Source organism: Hesperophylax consimilis, chromosome 26, assembly GCF_061612785.1.
Source record: "Hesperophylax consimilis isolate HC1 chromosome 26, BYU_Hcon_1.0, whole genome shotgun sequence".
Lineage (NCBI taxonomy): Eukaryota > Metazoa > Arthropoda > Insecta > Trichoptera > Limnephilidae > Hesperophylax > Hesperophylax consimilis.
The window spans coordinates 21,651,719-21,672,759 of NC_142861.1; the positions used below are offsets into that span (position 1 = coordinate 21,651,719).

Here is a 21,041-nt window from a genome sequence, read left to right on the forward strand (position 1 = left end):
TTTTTTTACATTTGTTACACATTTAGTTATTTACAATGTCGCGAACTATGAAGATGAAAAGTTTCTGGATATGATTGTATAAAAAGCTAAGTTTTGAGTTTAGCTCTGAGCTCTGTCGAGTCTGTAATCATTCCTAAATCATGTAGCAGTCCATTCCAGGCTTTAGGTCCTGACACTTCGAAAGCACACTGTGTCTCCCCTAAAAAAATAAACATCCAAGATATAATATAACTTCATTTTCAACGTTACAAACTTACATTCATTACTTTAATTTAAATATTACCCTTTCGTATTTCGCTAGAACTGATTGTCTTGTATCTCATCATACCAGAGTGACGAGGCCGGCCACATCTGGATTTCTGCTCGCCCAGCTACTACACACAACACAACACACAACGCAGTATAATAATACACTAGTGAGGCAGAGACAGGGCCCGCCTCCGAGAGCCACCGATTTCATGTAGGTGGAGGGGAGTGGTGAAGTCACACGGAATCAAAATGAATGGTAGCTGACCTGGTCACGCGTTGTTTATTTTGAGGCGCGCCTCAAAAGACAAACGCTTCCGAAGTAGAACTGATGATTTACAATTAGCTCTAGTTTCATGATGTTTTGTGATGTACGCGGCAGTACCTTGTTAAATTTAGTACGACTAATTTGCAGTTGAGTCTATGTCTTGTATGTGTCATTATTATAGTTTGATTTAGGTAATAGTATACACTGTTTTTTTCTAGGTATAGTTATATTTAAAAAATATATCTGTGCCTTCCCACTTTCAACCCCACAAACCGCCACTGGTTTGGCCATGGCCCATTTCTGCAGTTTATATTATCTATGCCCAAAACATTTCCCTATTTACAGAAAACTAATATTATCAATACCGACTGGAAGTTTGTGTTATTATTCGAAACAAGCTAAGTCCCGAACAGTCGTAAAGCAGACCACATCATATTATTATTCCCACAGATTATACCTAGAAGTGTAATCATACCGATTAGAAATAAAACTGATGTTGACAATTTACATACTTTCGATTCCTACTCCCATACAGGACAATCAAATAAGTATTCTGTTAGAAAGAATTTCGACTTTTGAAAATGTTTGGTCGATTTCAACAGAAGTAAGGCAAAAAATAGCAGAATTCAGGCACGTTGACACGCCCACAACACACTTCTCCAGGTGTATCTCTTCAGTGATGATAACCAACTTAGTTTGTGTTTGTGCAGGGGCTTAGGGAGTTAGCACGGAACCTTGAAATATCCTGTTTAAGTTATACCTTTCGAAGCAAACAGCAAACGGTAAATTGGGGAAAATAGGTACTTTCCGAATAGATTTTCAACATGACTAAATTGCGTTTAATGTTTTAATAGTTATGTATTGTACTAAACAAAAGCATGCACAGGTTAAGTATTTTAACAATTCGAGTGATTTATGTCATATATATGTATATATTATATGGTATATATACCATAATTAATACCATTCCTCGAATTATCCCATATTTTTTAATTTAGCACATTTTAGCAGCGTTTTTTTATAAAAACAGTTTATTTATGAACAAGTTCTGCTGTGTAATTATTATTACACATCATGGTTGTTTCGCCTTCTGAAGTTTTGATTTGATTGTTTACTCGAATAAACATTTTTTTTTAAAATATAAATTGGATAATAATATTATTGAACGTAAAACAAAAAACTGAAAATTGACAGGGAGTTCTACAACTTAAACTTGATAACATTCAATAAACTATTTCGTGTAAGTATTAGTAAGTAATTATTATTTCTTGTAAGTATGTTTTGTTGGGAAATACAAAATATGTATTTCCGTAATAATATACCAAAATGAGGAGTCTAAATTTAAACGGTTTACTTCTATATTTAAGTACTTGAGTAGGTACTGACGCAAGGTGAAAAAAAATTTTTTTTGTTCAATTATGACATTTTTAGTAAATATTTATAATAATTATTGACAAACGTCGCTTTGCACCCAGTAGCTTTTTGGCATCTGCGGGGTAAGAGGGAACTGCGGGCTAACATGTAAGTTGATTATATGAAGGGATAACAGAGTTCGGGAGACTTTCACTGGCCGGCTTCAATAAGTGAATTTATCTCTTCTCGCTCGTTCACCAAGAAATTAGAGAAAATATGGAACAAGCAATGTGGGGGTTTGCCTTATATTACAGTTATGTCATAGTTAATAATAATACATTATACGACCTACCTGGTCGAAGGGTAAGGCTCTCGACTAGCAAGCCGAAGATCCCGGGTTCAAATACCGGCGTGTGCAAGTTAATTTTATTTGATTAATTTGTGTTATTTCATAATTTATTAATTTAAAATAATATATATTGTACTTGCGCCACGTATGTATGTATATATATTATTTTGAGTGGAAAATACTCTCAGTATCGCCCTGGTGTTATACCACAATTCAGAATTGAAAAGTTTCTTGAAATGGCTTTAGATGCGGTTCATTTCGTCACTGATATCATGATATAATTGTCTTCTTCTTTCGTATGGTGTGGGTCAGAGGGTAACATCCAGGTCAGTGAGCCAGTCTAGGGCCTAAGGTATTGCCCTGCGGACCTCATCAATCCCACCGGGGAATGAATGCAGCGGGCATTTGCTGACCGTATATTCAGATTGACAATTATTCGATGTATGAATTTTTTTGAGTAGTGGGTTGGGATAAAAACTAACCAGGATAGAGGACCAAAAATCAGTACGAATGGTCACCTTAGTTTATCTTCACTGGATATTCTTATAGAACATTATTTAACCCTTTAAATGTGGCTGACGCACACTTATGTGATAAATTTAAAATATCAAAAATTTTTGCGCTGGGTGGATTTCGTGGAGTGGTGTTCGTGTTAATAATAAACACATAAAAGGTTGACGTGTAACTAAACACTGCTAAGCGCACGGTTAGTGGAGCACTATCCCAACACCCCCTACGATGACTCCCCGCCCTTTCGATCTTGAATATTGCATCATCCCCTGTAAGATGAGAAATAGCAACCCTCAGGGAATACAAAAAAGGACCGTGAATAACAACACTTCCACTTCAAGATGACCTTGCAAACCGCCTAACGTCCATGAAACCCTTTAGGAAGGAATGCAAGCGTCTGCTTTTGTCAATCTCCTGAAGAATCGTGGCGAACACAGTAGTAGACCTCGTACATGCAAAACAAGCACCTTGTTGTGGACCCGGCTATTAAACTGCCACGGTTCTCCTTCCCTGGGACGAGGCCTTCACTAAACCGCATCCGGTGCAGTATGGTCTTTCAAACATGAGGAGATGAGTTGCGCAATTGCATGCGTTTGCAATTTTGCCAAGGCACAGGCCTTCATGATATATAAGGCCTAAAGGATTCTGAATTGTGTGAATGTGAACATATATTCAAACAGAACACATCAAAGAAGAATGCCCTCCTAAACACTTTCCTGGAGCACATCTGAATTGAACCAAGTGACTCCCGATGCCATAGTGTGGCTGGACAACCTCAGCATCCCGTTTTGACATCCACCGACCCTCGTCCACAATAAGAAAAAGAATAGTAAGTTTAATTTCGTGTACATATGTACTAAAGTACAATAAATTAAAATTCCAATATGTTAATTTTGTATAATAGTTATATTTATGGTGCCAAAATATGGAATCATTTTATCAAAAATTCACAACCAACCTTATTTAAAAGCTAAAATGATACAACAGTATAATTTAAGTACTCAACATGAATTATTCCAATATGATTTAGTAAATACACACACATGCATTCATCTATTTTTGTATAAATAGCATTTTTCTTCAGCAAAAGAAAAAACTATTTTAGTGTAGGTAAATAACATGTTACAACTATTGTAGTGTAAAATAACATTATGCTTCAGCGAAAGAAACAACTATTGTATTTCAAAATAACATTATGCTTAACTGAAAAAGACATTTATTTGAGTGTAAATAACATTATGCTTCAACAAAAAAAAAACAACTATTTTAGTATAAATAACATTATGCTTCAGTAAAAGAGATACTAGTTTAATGTAAATAACATTATAGGTGCTTCAGTAAAAGTGATACTAGTTAAATGTGAATAACATTATGTTTCAGTAAAAGTGATACTAGTTTAATGTAAATAACATTATGCTTCATTAAAAATGATGCTAGTTTAATGTAAATAACATTATGCTTCAGTAAAAGTGATACTAGTTTAGTGTAAATAACATTCTTATTCAGCTACATTTTAGAGTAAATAACATATGCTTCAGCAATAGTATATACTATTTTAGTAACATTCTGATGGTGACAATTAGTATTTAACTCTGATATTGTGCTGTTGGAAAAGTATTACTTTAGTTATTCAACCTTTTGCTTCAGCAAATATACTACTTTATCATACCCTGATAGTGGAGACATGTTTACCAAGTACAATTTTACTTCTGCAATTTTATTCCATAAGCCTTAAAACTAGTACATAAATTTGATAATAATTCTTAAAAACAAAATAAAATTAAAAACAAGGAATAAAAATACCTCTCGAGCAACAAATATTATGACAATGGACATCAACTAATAATATCATAAAAATATTTATTTTAAATTCAACCAAATTATTTTATGTGGTTAAAATTTCTACAATAGAATAACGATTCATCATTAAATATTTTTTTTAAATTTATTTACAAAGACAGTGTTAGTATAATTATTTTTACTATCAAAGGAACTCAAAACAAGTCTGTACTTATTTCTTGATGCAAGCAATATGTTTAACAAAATACATTTTGTAATTATTCATGAATTTTGTGTTATTTGTATGAATAGGATTAATCGATTTGAACACTTTAATTAAACATTAAAAGGAAATCTATGTTATAGTACCGTTAGATTCTATCATAAATAAATAAATGTTTTGTACTTCAAATTTTTCATATTTTCAAGTTGCTCTAGTTTTTAAATGCTTGTCACTCTTGCTTTGTCATTTCAGTTGGAACCCAGTATATTTGTAATAATCATAGATAATAGAAAGAAAGGGAGATATGGCATGGATGCGCGCCGACTGTCGACAAGCCATGACCAAACTGTGATTAGTGTTTAATTAGAAACATACGCAAGGCGACACTGTGCGTAGATACAATTTTTAGTAGTATGGGTGAAGGATGTTGGTGACAATTTAGTGCGTGCGGTTTTATACTAACAATAGGTTCATTACCCATCTCCGCTGTTTCTATTATCTATGGATATAATAATGTACACCTAATGACCGACGAAAGTCCATAGGAATACAGAAGTGTTAAATGCACGGAAATGGTCATTAGTTGCGCACGGCTACAACCATAAAAAAAGACAGTGTTTGCACAGAGACTTCTAACCTGAACTATGCGACTGTCGCATATGTGATACAATGGCAGCTATCCTCGTACACGGATGTTGCATATGAGATAAATGATGTTTCACTAAAATACACCCATTGTGTTAAAACGTGCCACATGGTGGGATAGATTCTTCATGGAAAAGGTCAGCATTGAAAAGGTTAACCATTCAGGAATAGTTTGATTGAGAATGAACGAACGAACGAATGTATGAATTAATTAACGTTGGAATATTGTTGGCCAGTGTTGAATCATCGAGACTTGCGCTTTCGAGGTTATATTGGGCGGAGAGTTCTCAGTCTTGGAACAGCATCTTCTGCGGCCTGGTCTTGAAGTAAACATACAGACCGATGAGCACCACGATGATGGCGAGGCAAGGCAAGACGATTGTGGGCACCTGCTGGCGCACCTTGGCAAAGTCCTGCTTTCTCTCCTTCTTCTGCTTGGCTGTCTCCTTCACGGCGCCTCCTTTAAGCTTACGCATTTTGATTCTACAAATTAAAAACATAAATTAAATTATGAGATAGATAAGTCAGTGCTCGAGGCTCTCCTTGCAGCGCAGGACCGTGAGGAGTGGACGAACCTTGTTCATCAGAACAATTTGAGCGGGGGTAACTATTCTCACAAACGACTCAAGAAGAAGATATAAGTACCCAAAAATATAAAGGAGATAGGATCTAGATCTGTGACAGACCTCCATTAAAAAATTTTGGCTTTAGCCTTTGAATCGAGGAGGCAAAACAATGTTTTTGTAAATTGAACCATTTTACTAGAAAATGTGTTTATATATATTTTTTAAATTGTTTATAATCTACCATTAGTGGTCTCCCCATGGCTGCTGTTAACAAAATGAAAACCAAGAACTCTTATTATAATAATTGGATAATTTGTATGGCGCAGTTTTTGTGAATAATGATCTCAAGGGCGTTCATTGTTTATTTTGTTGCCTATTGAATAAGATTAATTTTAGTAAGCTACGAAAAAATTTTACAATGCAAAATCCCATGAAAAGAAAGTATGTTTTGAATGTGCCTATCGGGAAGGCGGCGTTCAATGGGCACAAATTCTTCGTGGCTGTTAGCCATTTCCCGAACATTAAGAGTTAATCTTTGATTGAATCATTTATTGCGTAATACTTGAACACTGTTAACTGTTTTCAATGGAACTAGATTATTTAAAAATAACAATTCCCCCAAACAACTTGATTATAAAAGAATAGTAATTAGTAACTCAATAATAACAATTAGTATAATTTGAACAGTACAGCATATCAAAATTTGCTTTTAAAACAAGTTCCCCGAAATGCTAATTTAACTTTGACAGGTGTGTTGAACATTTCAGAGCTTTATCCCTTTAATCTGAATAATCTGATAAATAATATATGCAAGCAGCACAGCATAAAATATTTGTGTGTTGTATTCATATGCTAAATATCTGAAACTCTCGTAAAACAGCAGGAGAGATGCCGATGAATTAAATGACCGAGCGTAGCGAAGCCCTGTTTTAACTCAACCATTTTGTTACGGTTCCTGTTTCAAGATGGCGACTATTTTTACCTGTTGTGCGCTGCAGTAGCCGATAGGCACAATTAAAAAAAAAATTCTGGGAAATCTAGGGAATATACTTATGGTAAATTATATAGTATTTTTATAAACAAATACATAAACACATTATGTCGTAAAAAGGTACAATTTACAAAAATATTATTTTGCTACAAAACAAGTAAGTTATTATGAAAAGAGAATCAGCTGGTGCACGGTGAAAATTTTGCATCGGTACACGACGGGTTAATGGTTCAGTAAATTATGCATCGGTACACGACGGGTTAATAGTTCAGTAAATTATGCATCGGTACACGACGGGTTAATGGTTCAGTAAATTATGCATTGGTTCAGAAAATTTCAAATATGAAATCGTCATGTTTGTTAACTATTAAGTAGATGGGTATTTAAGTACCCACGTACAAATCTGACAAATGATTTTAGATACAGCATGTTTAACACTCATCAAATGAATGAAACTCAATGAATACTGTACCAATTGAAGCAAGTGGATGAGTTGATGTTTTTTGGAAGTTTGTTCACGAGAGGCAGAGATCCTGACAAGGACATTGAGAATGGTAAATGCAGACAACTCTGTAACTGAATGCTGAAATCGCTGATAAAAAGTTGTCAAAAGAAGCCAGGCTAGCAGTCCACAATAGTGTGCTGATACCAACCCTGATATATTTAAACACAAGCTTTTGCAAAGGTTGCAGCCTATGGACCCGCATCACAACCATAAGTTGTGAAATTCTCTAGCCACCAAAATACAATAAAACATAGGGCAAATGAGGTGAACTACCAGCAAATCTACGGTAGATTCGTCGGCACACTACAAACGGTAAAAACAGACGGAAAATGAGGTGAACTACCAGCAAATCTACGGTAGACGGTAGTTTGAATAACACCTGCTACTTGTGCACTTAAATAAACTATATGTGGCAGTCAGATGTGTACATAAAATTACAGTGCTGCTGCTGAGAGTTTCTTTGTGATCTCTCTTTTTACTACATGCATTGTTTATGAGAAAAAGAGAGAGGCAATAACTGAACTATCAGCAGTATGCCTGTAAGAATTATACCATAAGATAACACAATTTATGATTAAATTAAATTCAAAATGGGTTATAAATTATGATAGTCAATAAAAAATTTAATTAAAAGATAAAAGATTTTCATGACATTTATGATTGTTATAATATCCTGACAAGTTATGTAAAATTTACTTTATTTTTTGTAACTTTCGCTGGTTATGGAGAGATTATAACAATTACTATATTATTTTGCAAGATTTTTGACAGGAAGTCAAAGAATATTTCACAAATCAAAAGAGTCCGTGTGGGAAAGAATTAAAATATGGATATTTATATAAATCTGTGATATATTAGATAATTTATTAATTTAGATCAATACTTTATGGTTTTGAAAAGTTGTAATTTATAAAATAATAGCTAAAATTTACATTTTCTGTCATTTAGAATCAATTAGAAGCGGTGCGTGGCTTGCCAGAGTGCCACGTATTCACGAAGCGAGGCGAAAATACAGTATAAAGACGTACATGATCTCTTATAAAATATGTTTTTAAGATTGTTTGTGATATTTTACTTAATGTTAATCAATAAAATATTATATTTCTTACCAGTTTAATAAAGAAAACAAGAAATTAGAAAAGTGTGGCGGGTTTACGTGCCAACGGTATGTTTATTTGACAGCCGACGAATAACAACAAAATGAAATGACACGTCGACCATTAGAATAACAAGGTTTTATCTGATCCAGTGATGTTATGCGACAATAAACTCTAAAAATTTTATCCGTAAGATCTATTATTGCAAAACATTGCTGTTAGATGAAATCTGATTATACTAAAGGGCCGATGTATGAACGAATGTTCCGAAAGTCAACTTTCAAATTAGTGTGTTCAGTTATGTCACGCTCGAGAATGTGTTCGTAAAAGTTCCTACTTGTTAACTTTTTTTATTTCACTGAAAAATCGTAGAGACAGCAGCTTGTAACTCGGAACACTCGTATTATTATATTTAACTCCAATTAGGGTACGTTGTGAGGCTGAAAGGAGTGACATTATTTATTATTGAAATTGATTACACTAATACTACACTACTCTGCTTGTGTAGAGAAATGGATAATATGAGTTATTTTATTCGCAGGGCCGTCTTAAGACGCGAGGGGGGCACTGGGCACACTAAGTATGGGGCCCCCACATATCCGGTAATGTTATACATTTTTTAATGCTGTCGTTATAATAAACTTGAAATATTAATAATAATAATAATACCTAAGTGTTTTATTATCTTTTTTGTAACAAATAGATATAATGAAATATATATTAAAGTACATATTGTGAAAATTTTGTCTGTTCTACAGGTATTTTAAAGGTCCATGCTCTAAGAAGCTATCAGCATTGATCCCAGTGCACCGGTGCATGTGCGTGAAACTCGACATACACGAGTGGAACACCCGTTCACGGTTGATGTTGGCTTCATGAGAATGGGCCACTTCTTCAACTCGTCTTTGTGTAAGACGGCTCGTTTGTGGAAGGAGCTACCTTAACCCTTCTCACAACACTGCCCAACCGGCTGGCTACACAGCTCTTCTGCCTTTATACTATACAGACAAAGGCGCTCTTTAGAGGTGTGAAATTAATAAAAAAATAATTTTATTGTAAAAAAATTTTGTAAGTTTTTTTTTTGTAAAACAGAAAGTAAACTGTTGAATATTTTTATCATAGCAACCAGAGATCTGATTGAAACACTAAGACATATGGAAATAAATCAGATATGCTATTTTTTCTTTTTTTTAAGTTTGACGTGAGAACGTCCTTAATCGATGCTGAGTGTAGGGAGACAATCATGCTCACATGAAAGACAGATCTCTGAAGAATCTAAACATTGTTTGAACAGATCTGTATGCACAGGTATAGATTTTCAAAATTAGTTGACTTCATCACAGTACTCACACAGATGCATAATTCAATAAATTTAACAAAAATAAAAACAATTAAAGATCATTTCACAATTGAGAGTTGGAAGCCAAAGCGTGTTTTCCGTTATATAAAATTTATTTAGTCAAGCCAAATATTTTTTTTTATTTCATTGTTAATAAAGTACTGAAGGTTATTAAAATAGTTTTAACTAAATGTGATAAGAATGTGACTGCATTCAAATGCGTAATAAACATATGTATATGCTCATAGAATGTTCTAACACAGCAAACATATAAACTTGCTGTCCCTCTTCCGCTAGTTACAATAAGTGCTGTTCCTCGCCGGTGGAAGGGCATACCGATGCATAAATTCATTTAATGCAAAGCTTTTTTATTGCAGCCAACTCTCGATGCGTTATCTATACTTCCCAGCCTTCCTGTTTCTCTTTTTCTTCCCCTCCCACATTTCACGTAGCCTTACCACATCTCCCGATTAAAAATGGAGATTCCATAGTTAAACTGCCATCGGGCCAAAAATTTGAACTTAAGAATCTGAATACATACCACATTCTATTAGGCAATTTTTTTATTAACCTGTTAACCGGGCGGGACGTATAAATAGGTCAAACGTAAACAGTATGAATACGTCCTTGAAATATATGTTGCGCCCTGGAAAGAGCGGGACGTATATTTCCAAGCATATCACACGGCAATTGAGTTTTTAATTTTTTAAACTCAATGTTTCTCTTTTATCTGTGTGCTTTTGTTTATTGTTCTGTAATTATAACCTTTTTTTATATTTTTTGTAATCTTTATAATGGTTTGAAAAGTTTCTATTTTTTTAATTCGATGTTTTCATTTTTATAATGCATAAATGAAAATAAATAATAATTTGAAATTACGTTCTCCGGGCGTGACGTACTGATACGTCCTAGTGAAGGAGTTCGCGCCCGTTATATGCTGCGTAATTCAAAACGGAATTCCCCGGTTAACAGGTTAATGTATCAGCATTATCCAATTCATTTGAGGGAATACATATACAATAGGTATAAGAATTAAATAAAAATAAAAAACAATATATTCATTTTCATATATTTTTTCTAAGAACCTGTAAAATTTATTTCCATATAATTAACACAAGATTCCATATATTTATATGTTACGTATACTGTTCCGAGTTTAATAATTTAATTCATTGAGAATTTTTTCCTTGCACACTTTGTACACCCATCCCGAGTACCAAATACACTATTTCACGTGTTTACACTTTCCCACAACAGTCAAACATACACACACGAAAATAAATGTTTTAACCTTTTGGATGCAAACGGTAAAAACATTTACCCTTGGGTTAAATGGTAAATTTTTTTATCAGTAGGCGTTCAAAGGGTTAAGTGACAAATAATATTGAATTTACATAACACATAAAAAAACATTAAATTTAACTGTAAATTATTTTGAATCTTTCTTTGATGACCTCAGTAGTTAAAAAAATAATAATGGTAAAGTTTTAATAAGTCTACCAAAGATAACGTTGTTTAAAAAAAAATTAAAGTTGCTCCATTTGTTTATGAAGTTTTTAAACTAACACTAAACATCAAAATGGTCCATTTATTTAAATGCCAAAACAATCTTCACATGTAATTACAAAATTTATCAATTTTTATACAAGGTTTTCAACACTAGGATTTTATTTCAATTTAATTTTTTACTGCTCCGTATGGTTTTTTTTTCTCTAAGTAAGTTTTTGATGTTGTCAAAGAAGTGTTTTTTATTTGGAAATTTATTGCACAATCTACTTTTGAGATCAGATTTTGGATTCTGAACTAGACTTTTTATAAAATGCAACAACTGGTATCTAAGTGGAATAGTTACTATATATAATATTAATGTTCATATTTTAGAATAACAATCAGTTTATATTTGTAATTCAAATACTTCAAACAATGTCAACCGTTTAACGTAGAATACTATGGAAATGATTGGAGCAATGTGAAATAATATTATTCGCTTATAAACTCTGGTAAGTATATTTACCATACAACAGCAATTCTCAATGCTAAAAATGCTTACCAGCACCGTTCAAAGGGTTAATATTATGATTATAAATGTTTGTTATAGAGACTTGACCACATCTGTCAGTCAAAATATGATATTCAAAAGGAGACTCTACAAAAGGGTTAGTTTGCTAATTGCGGATACATTATTAAAAGCATTGATGGGCTGTTCCTTTTTAAAACAGCCTAAAAAGGGAGACACCACATTAGACCAAAGATAATAACTAACGCTGATTGAAATCACCATAGATAAGAAATGAAGACAGAGATTTAAGGTAAAAATCAATTACATCAGATAAAAGTATATCTAATTCAAAAGTTTTATTCATAACCTATGACAATTCTAATTTCAAAGAAGTGAATGGAGAAGGAAGGGGGATAAAATCAGACTTACCTGACTATTCAGATCTGGTCACTCAACAACGGCAAAAGCAATGTTTCAATTCTGAATGGTTGCCATTCAGAATTGCATTGGTTTGAAACGTGTTAGATCTAGGTGATCAAAATCTGCAGAATTTACGCATCCTTGGTCGATTGTGGATATCATACATTCTCACACGAGATTTCTTAAATAATATCCAATTCATGTTAATCCTAAACAAACAGATACATCTTACAATACTAATATGGTACAAAATTTACAATATTTGTTATTAACTAATTTTACATTTAAAAAAAAAACTTAAATAACAATTAAGTATATTATTCACTACTTACAAAAAAATCTGTACAGAATTGGTTATTAAATGCAACTGCACTTTAATGCAGTTATAACTAGGGGAAAAAATCAATAATAATGCGTAATATATATAATTATTATATAAAATAAAATATTTCTTTAATTTTAACTAACGAAAAACTGTATTACATATCAGTCATTTTTTATATATTTTTAAAAGAAGTGTATTTAATTGATGTTGACAAGCAAAAATCGATAGATGTAAAAAAATGAAAATAATTGAATTTAATAAATCTGAGTTGCTATATTAAAAAAAAGAACATATAATGAAAGCAAAAATAACAATTAAGATCGTAAACAGAAGAATGTTTTAGATAAACAATCGTTTTTAATTTGTTTCAATTGAAAGCATGGCACATGCGCGCAAATAATTGTTTATAAGATATAAAAAACATAAATTATTCGTCAAAAGCACTTAGTTAAATTAATTAAACTAAAATTGAATGAAAAATTATACACATAATTTAAAAAATAATATTCGTAAACATAACTATATAATATCTACATAAACACTTGACTAATATTAGTTATTTCAGAGTCAAAATAAATAAATTTCATATTCCTCTTTTTTATGTAGACAATCTATCACGTTTGAATTTATGAGTCCGAAACTAAACTTAAACATGCCCAAATAAGGTCGATACAGTAATGAAAACTGAAGAGATAAATCAATAGAAGTGTGTTAACTATTACCAGATGTAAGATTTCATCACTTTTTAAAGTGTGTTGAATTGTCATTGTGTTGAGTTATCTTGGAACCCTGAAAAGCATAATGACACGATTGTTACACTTACAGCCGATCACAATTTGATCAAAAGCTGAAACGGGTCAGAAAAAGGCGTTTAATATACCTAATATCAAAATGAAAAATAATATAATATATTATCATCAAATGTGATGGAAATTAAAACACATCAACATAAGAAATAATAATTCAACAAAAAATATGGAAATATAAAAACTTTTAAATTATTAACTTTTGATAAATAGAATTGCTAAGCCGCATAAAAAAAAATTGTTAAGAATAGAGGAATGTTGCTATAGAAATTGAAAATTGTAAAAGTTTATTTAACGACAAAACAAGAAATGTTAATTGATCGGTTGTTACACTTAGTTTATAGTTAAGTACTCTTGTATAAAATTGTAAGGTTTGTATTGTGCAATCGTAAGTTATTCTTTAAGTGATCCCTATACATATTGTGCAAGATATTTAACATTGAGTTTCATCCAAGGCACCCTGTTTCTACCGGAATATTAACTTGTAAAAAAATGATAGCTATTTTACTATTCGAGTCAAGCATTGATATAGTATACAGATTGATTTTAACCTTAGATAAATGTTTCTACCTACACACCAAACGCATTACTTTCATGGGCTCTGCCACTTTGATAGTTTGTGCAATTTTGTTGTAGGTTGTCGACAGTCGGTACAATTCCATTCCATGTATTCCTTTTATTTCCATTGTCCATATTAGTTAAGAAACCTAGTTTCATCAGGGTTTATATTCCCTCAGCACGTAGCACAAACATCCAAAATTGACACAATAATTTTTTTTATCAACAATGTAAACAATTAGTTGATACTTGCTAGCACAATCGCAAATTGTCAGCTAAACCATTAAATTTGACGGTGACCGAAAAACTCATCACAATGACAACTCAACACACACAAAAAGTGCTATAAAGTTATGAAAAGTGAAGAAACAAAAACTAGGTTAAATAGGTTACATATGTAAGTATTTAACCTAGTTTTTTTTCATCACTTTTCATAACTTTATAGCACTTTTTATAGGTGTGTTGAATTGTCATTTTGAGGAGTTATCATGTTACCGAATGGCGACAGATATGAACTCGGAAAAACGAAGTTTCAACAGTTATTCAGGAGATCATGGGTAAATCGGCAAACACCTAACATATTTAATAAATTCGTTGGAATTTGACATTGTCTACACAACAGATAAAATGTCTCAGTGTTGCCATCGTAGGATAATTTTCTTCCTGAAATTGATAAAAATGTGGATATTTTAAGCAAAAACGGGTGTGCTAGCAAAATTGATGAAACAAAAGTCAATTTACTTTACAGTACCAATTGGGCTTATTTGTCGATTTGGCCATTCTAGGTCCCCAGGCAGTCAATTCATTGATTTATAAGTTGATCTGTATATCAATGCACTTTCTAACGTGACTAATCGGCGCTAAATGCATTCAAAATGTATCCAAAAAATTTCAAGGGTCTCTATAATAATATTATCATACAACTCTAATTTACAAAATGCAACTAAATCAAAAATTTCAGTCATATTATTATTCTTTTATGGATAGTCCTAATCACATTTGTTTTATTTGATTTAAATAATGCTCTACATCATATTCTTCGGATTTACAAAACATATATAATACACCTTTCTGAACATGTGGCATCATCAAACAAGGCAGTTAACCAATAAAACCGGTATCCCGTATCGGTATTGAAACGTTGATGAAAAGTTTTAATCAAAATGAAATCAATGAATGGCATATTTTATAGATGCCACGTGTGAATTTCTTCAAACTTCAAAAAGGACGATGCCTTTTCGAGCACTCCTCAGTCCACAAGCACGTCAATAATTTACACAGTCGAGTTTCAAAAACACAATAATAATACACAGAAATAAGCAGTCCTTCTGATAATACAAATATCGACTATCATGAATCTAAGCGATGTCCGTTATGATACCGCCGAACCAGACGCAAACGATCGGGAAGAGATACGTGATCATCGCGCGATGAAGAGACATCTCTTCTTTGATCTCAGCGCCTGAAGAGACCGGTGAATCGTTATCTAGTTCGTCGTCGATTTGGTTGTTCTGGTTGAGATCGATGTCATTGTCTCGTTCGTTTTCATCGATGATTCCTGTATCCTGATCTGAGTTTTTGATGACGTTGGGGTTGAAGAGCGGCGTTTCGTGTTCCTCGGTGATGTCTTGCTCGGGGTCTTGGAACTTGGGCTGCTCAGGTATGTGGTGGCCAGAGCCCTCCTCCTGGTCAGGAGGGCCGCCGGGTTCGGAATCGTCTTCGTCGTCGGTCGTGTCGTCGCCAGATCCGGAGCCCGAGCCGTATGTGAGCGATGCTGAGTCATCTGGAAAAGGAAAGTTAAATTATAGTCATGAGAAATAATAATAACAAACATTGCCAAGTTCGAGGAGAGACTGGCCCTTCAATTTTTGGAGGCAGCTTTTTTTTTTTATTTTTTATATTTACTCCACACAGGAGGCCCTGAAGAAAATAATTTCCCTCAGGGCCTATGTCATCTTTGGGGATGCTGTGTGGAGGGTCTTTTTGTGGAGAGGAAGGAGTGAACATGGGTCTTGAAGAGTCCCATGTTGTAGGAGGGAGGAAACACAGAGGCCGGCAGTTCGTTCCACAGCCGAGCTGTTGAACTTAAGAACGAATCGTAGAAGCGACCCGTTCTCATGTGACAAGTGTCAACTGTGTACAAATGTTGGGCGCGCGTTTGGCGTGTATCCCGACTACGCACCGGTGCCGAAGGGATCAATGACGCTAGTTCCTCAGAGCATCTTCCATTGTAATACCGATAGAACAAGGACAGCATACCTACCTGACGCCTGTGCTCTAAAGATTGCAGTCCGTTTGTTAAGATTGGGGAATCTATCAAACGGACCGCCCGTTTCTGCACAGAGTCAAGGGTTTTTTTCAGTTATTTTGGGGCTCCAGACCAGAGATGGCTGCCAAATTCGACAGTAGGGCGCACTAGCTGACTAACTAGGGAGCTGAAGTAGCGCAAGCCAAAGTAATGGGTTCCTGACCCGAATAAGACAAGGGGATAAAGATGATGATGTTAGTTAACTAACCATCATGCCTTTCATGCAGGAGTGAGCAAAGAACCGCCACACAACTCTGCCTTGGTACTTGACACTCCTTGCTTCATTCGTAATTGAGGAGTTGGATGCAATAACAACTTACAACATGCACAAGCCATTTATGGTATCTCTAATTCCTTCGTTATCTGCTGTGTAAATGCTTAAATTCTGTAGGTTTTACACATACGGAGCTACACGGAAATTACTTAATCCACCTATTTTGAAAGAGGTTAGCTTACGTGTGCCTAACAAGTACGCTCGTGGGAGATCCCATGCACTTATATCCAGAAAACAAGGACTTCTGCCTATCAGAACGCGCCAATCAATAGAGCGATTCAACGATTCTACGTTGACCATCGACTTGTTCAATGCCACTTACAGGCAGTTCAGCAACTATCTCAGGATAAAAACAGTGCATCGTCAACTCAATATTTTAAGTGTTTGGCAATTTTTAGTCTGTATATAATACCCTAGAACTTATTTATTTTATAAGTCAAAAAACCAAATCTTAAGAGATTATATATTCAAAAATGTTAGTATTAATAGTACAGTTCATGGCTATACTAAGGCAAATTTATCATAACTATATTTATTATAAAGGTTGTTAAATGTTCAATGAACTATGAAATATTAAGGCCGCCAAAAGTCTTTTGCAGTTTTTTGTAGATTATGTCTCAATCCAAAATCCAACCCGAAATCCAAATTTTAGTATTTTAAAAAAAGAAAATTATTATAGTAGTTTCAGAATAGATATTTATAGCTAAATAAAATATACTTAAAAGAAGAAAATCTTTTGATGAATATCACAAAATAGTAAAACTGCCCCCCCATGACCTTTTTATACTTACACATACCTCAAATTTGTAATCGTCTCCATAATATATTGGTGTATAACCATTTTATGAAGAACACAAAGAAATAAATAAATGTTTGAACACTAGTTATAAGTTGCAAGTGAACACTGTGCATTTCAAAAAATCTTTACTGTTACCGTCATGTAACGTATTAAGGTTTATTAATAAATTACCTTCTTGTTCCCAGACAACATCCAATCCGTTATAAGCGTTTTTCAGCTTGCTGACGATGGCCCTGAGCGCTAACTGCTGCGCGTTGATAAGGGCAGCCATAGGGCTATTGGCCCCGGCGGCCCCCGGGCCCCCCACGGCGGGTAGGCTGGCTGCACCGGGGCTGCCCCGCAGTTCGGGGTTGGTGGCCAAGGCGGCTGTACCCTCTCCAGCCAGAGCAGGAAGGTATCTGGAAAGAGAAAGATGGATTAGATAACGGTTAATAATTACAATTATCTTGAGTTATTAATTATAAAATATGCAACAACATTATTGATTGTTGCAAATGAAAATATTCTTATTGGCGTTTTACACTATGCTTTTTTCATACAGATCCCCGTATGGAAACTAAATCGGCATCTATATGAAAAATGTTTGCTTTCCACAATCCTTATTTTCATACGGGTACATAGTTACCATTAGAGAAGAAATCATATATTGGGACCGTTCTAAATCATCAAAAAATCACAACACCTTGAACATGACCATAAACCACACGAAAGCCGTGTGCCATTTGCCTTTGCTGTTGTCGTCAACAAATCACAATACCTTGAACATAACCATAAACCACACGAAAGCCATGTGCCATTTGCCTTTGCTGTTGCCGTCAACAAATCACAATAACAAACAGTGATACAAATTCACATTCAGCGCTAGCAACAAGAATGAAAACACATCTGTACCTCAGTCTAATTCAAATTCACATAGCAACAAGAATGAAAACACATCTGTACCTCAGCCTAATTCAAATTCACATAGCAACAAGAATGAAAACACATCTGTACCTCAGCCTAATTCAAATTCACATAGCAACAAGAATGAAAACACATCTGTACCTCAGCCTAATTCGCCCAGCGCTCACGTACACTTTACCGGTATCGAGTAACATAGCTCACACAACCTATAACAAACTTCAAGTAACACAAAACAAATGCATCAAAATCGCTTATAACACACCACGATAAACAAACCTCAAACAGTTACACGATCGTGTAACTACCTACAATACAGGAGCATGCATACCAACTCACGTCACCATTTTACAACACTCTAAATCCGGAATATCCGTTAGTTAAAGCGCTGGGGAATTATAATTCGCACGTGGATCTCACTTTCAACTACAAACATAGGATACCCAATCACCTCACATGAAGTTCCACGAGAATGATGACAGCGACAGCTAAGAAGAAAAAGAATATTGTATCCTTTTTTACACAAAAGAATTGGAATTTAGGCAATTTTTTTTTAATTTCATTAACCTGTTGATGATGGTTGTTTCTTTTGGAGTGTTGCTGGTTTCTGGAAGATTCCGTAGGCACTTATAATTCAGAGATGTACATCTTATAAGCACCGTTGATGTTGGAAATTTCCACAATACAAACTCTTCTACAATCAACACACGACACTATGTGTTAAAATTCGAACCTTTACAAGTGATACTGGTGTCGGTCTTCTTTTTTCAAAATCTTATTAATTTAATTTCCTCTAAGGACGAGGGAAAAAGAAAATTTAGACTTTAGGAACGGATCAAAAACAATGGAAAAGGCAATTTAGGTAGGAACTGGGATGTGGAATGATTATGTTCAATACTAAACAGCAGTGCTGGAGAAAAATTGTCAAGATTCCATAGACAACCAGGCAAACTCATATATACATTCTGGAAAAGCTAAGCAGTCTGAGTATCCTAAGAATACGTTGGAAGAATCCTAATATGATGGACACTCGCCAAACTGAGAATCTAACCTTGAGAAACTCATAGTCACTTACAAAGTGGAAGGCAAGAGACGCAGAGGAAGATCACCGATATGTTGGAATAATCCAATACCACACACTTGTGGTTCCTGTGAGGAGTGGAGAAACCGTGTCACCAGGGACATTGGAGTGGGGGGTCACGATCCTCATCAATGGGGAAACAACTAAAGAAAAAGATAACTTACTTAGCGACGTGAGTTCCATTCCAGCACTTGTCGTCGCCGTCAGGTGCGGAAACCGTGTCACAGTAGTTCTGTGGCAGCTTGGACCAGATGCGGCGGGTCTCCTTCACCTTCTGGCGTACCTCACGGACCATGCGGTCGTGCGACGGTGCGTATCGGGATTCCCCACCGCCTCCGCCTCCGCCTTCGTGGGGCTCTGTCTCGCCGCCCGGGATGTTGTCGGGGAACGCCTCGACGGTCACTGGAATGAAAGAGATAATAATGATGAATTAATGTTAATGCAACAGTAAAGTATAGAGTGCGGCACCAAAATGATCTGGAATTCGTAACGCTACTGAACTATAATATGTAGTATGGTCTTTCATTAGCATAAGTCTTACCCATATAAAATAGAAACAATAGATGGGCCATGAACCATTATTAATATGAAACTGTGCATACTATGCTATATTACTGAAAATCAAATCTACACGCAAGCCGCTTTGATAGTTTGTGCAGTTTGGTTGTAGCTTGGTGACAGTCGATACGCTTCCATGCCCTATTTCACTTTGTTTCTATTTTGTGTTCCTTATCGATGCCTGGAATCCATTATGAGAGAGAGCTTGCTCTTTCGCCCTTTTCATTTACGTTTCGCGCGTGTTTATTCCCTATATTTGCCCCCTTTTCTTCACTTGCCACACTTTCTCTCCCTACTGGCAACACTGTAGTGATGCGCATTTCAGGTCACGAGATGTTTTTGTTCATATGACGCCGTTTTTTCGCGCCTTAAGTACGTTTCTTGTTTGCGCTGTGCTTGAAAACCAACTTTAAGTGAAAAAATCATAGTTTATTCCCTACCCTTTACAAATTTACTGTTTACGAGAAATTGACTCATAGTTTTATCGTGTTTATCAGTGTTTTGTCGTTGTTTAATCGTGATTGTTGCGCAAATGAGCGACATCGGAAATAGGAAGCGGCAAACTCTTTTGCACCAGCCCTGGATCGTTTCCTGGGAGCTCTCTCTAATGCCATCTTGGTCCAAACGGAGGCAGTAAAAGGAAATATGCAGACGCTGGTAAACTGGGCAGCCGATCCTGGCACCTGCTTGAACCCTTCGACCCTGTTCGATAAATTCAAGAGATGTTGGCCAGGAATCCCCATACAGTAGGATCACGGACGACGTCCTACAAAATTTATGTGGAAGGCGAACGGAGTGTCTTCAAAGTAGGCGAAAGGCCCTATTGGAGGGAGTAACGGACCCCTTTACCAGGGAAGGCCTCGCCAGGATCCCACCGAGCTCCAGTCACCTCTTTAATAAAGAAGACGAGACAAGGTTTTCAGTGTCGTACCTTCGTCCTATACCTCCCGTCAACCACAACCCTCTACCTCACAAATGGCAAGGCCGGTGAGGGAAGCTCCACCCTCACTCCCTAGGAAGCCCTTTCGACCCGCTCCTAGGCCAGAGAAAGATAGGACACATCGACAGCCCACCAAGAAGCAAGAGCCCTCTCGCAAGGCGACTAGCGATCGGGGTAGGAGGCGATGGAGGTGACTGGAGGT

The 21,041-nt window shown here is 35.2% G+C and overlaps 2 protein-coding genes across 2 annotated transcripts in view; both read right to left on the reverse strand.

Moving 5' to 3' along the window:
- Positions 1–3,698: 3,698 nt before the first annotated feature.
- Positions 3,699–8,698, reverse strand: LOC149411295 (single-pass membrane and coiled-coil domain-containing protein 4). Its single transcript, XM_089647089.1, has 2 exons — positions 8,545–8,698; positions 3,699–5,856 (listed from the first exon to the last, which is right to left on the reverse strand). Exon 2 carries the CDS (start codon positions 5,847–5,849, stop codon positions 5,661–5,663), a length of 189 nt encoding a protein of 62 aa, XP_089503215.1. The 5' UTR covers positions 5,850–5,856; positions 8,545–8,698; the 3' UTR covers positions 3,699–5,660.
- Positions 8,699–10,948: 2,250 nt separating this feature from the next.
- dlp (glypican dally-like) overlaps positions 10,949–21,041 on the reverse strand; it is a 217,002-nt gene continuing 206,909 nt past the window's right edge. Inside the window, exons 7-9 of the mRNA XM_089647161.1 lie at positions 19,506–19,743; positions 17,532–17,758; positions 10,949–15,762 (exon numbers count right to left, since the gene is read on the reverse strand). Coding sequence (XP_089503287.1) covers positions 15,338–15,762; positions 17,532–17,758; positions 19,506–19,743 — 890 coding nt within the window. The 3' untranslated portion in view covers positions 10,949–15,337. The remainder of the gene's footprint in view (positions 15,763–17,531; positions 17,759–19,505; positions 19,744–21,041) is intronic.

Excerpts from the sequence above, each read along its gene's own strand:
- LOC149411295 (XM_089647089.1), bottom strand. The coding sequence starts at position 5,849 with ATGCGTAAGCTTAAAGGAGGCGCCGTGAAGGAGACAGCCAAGCAGAAG.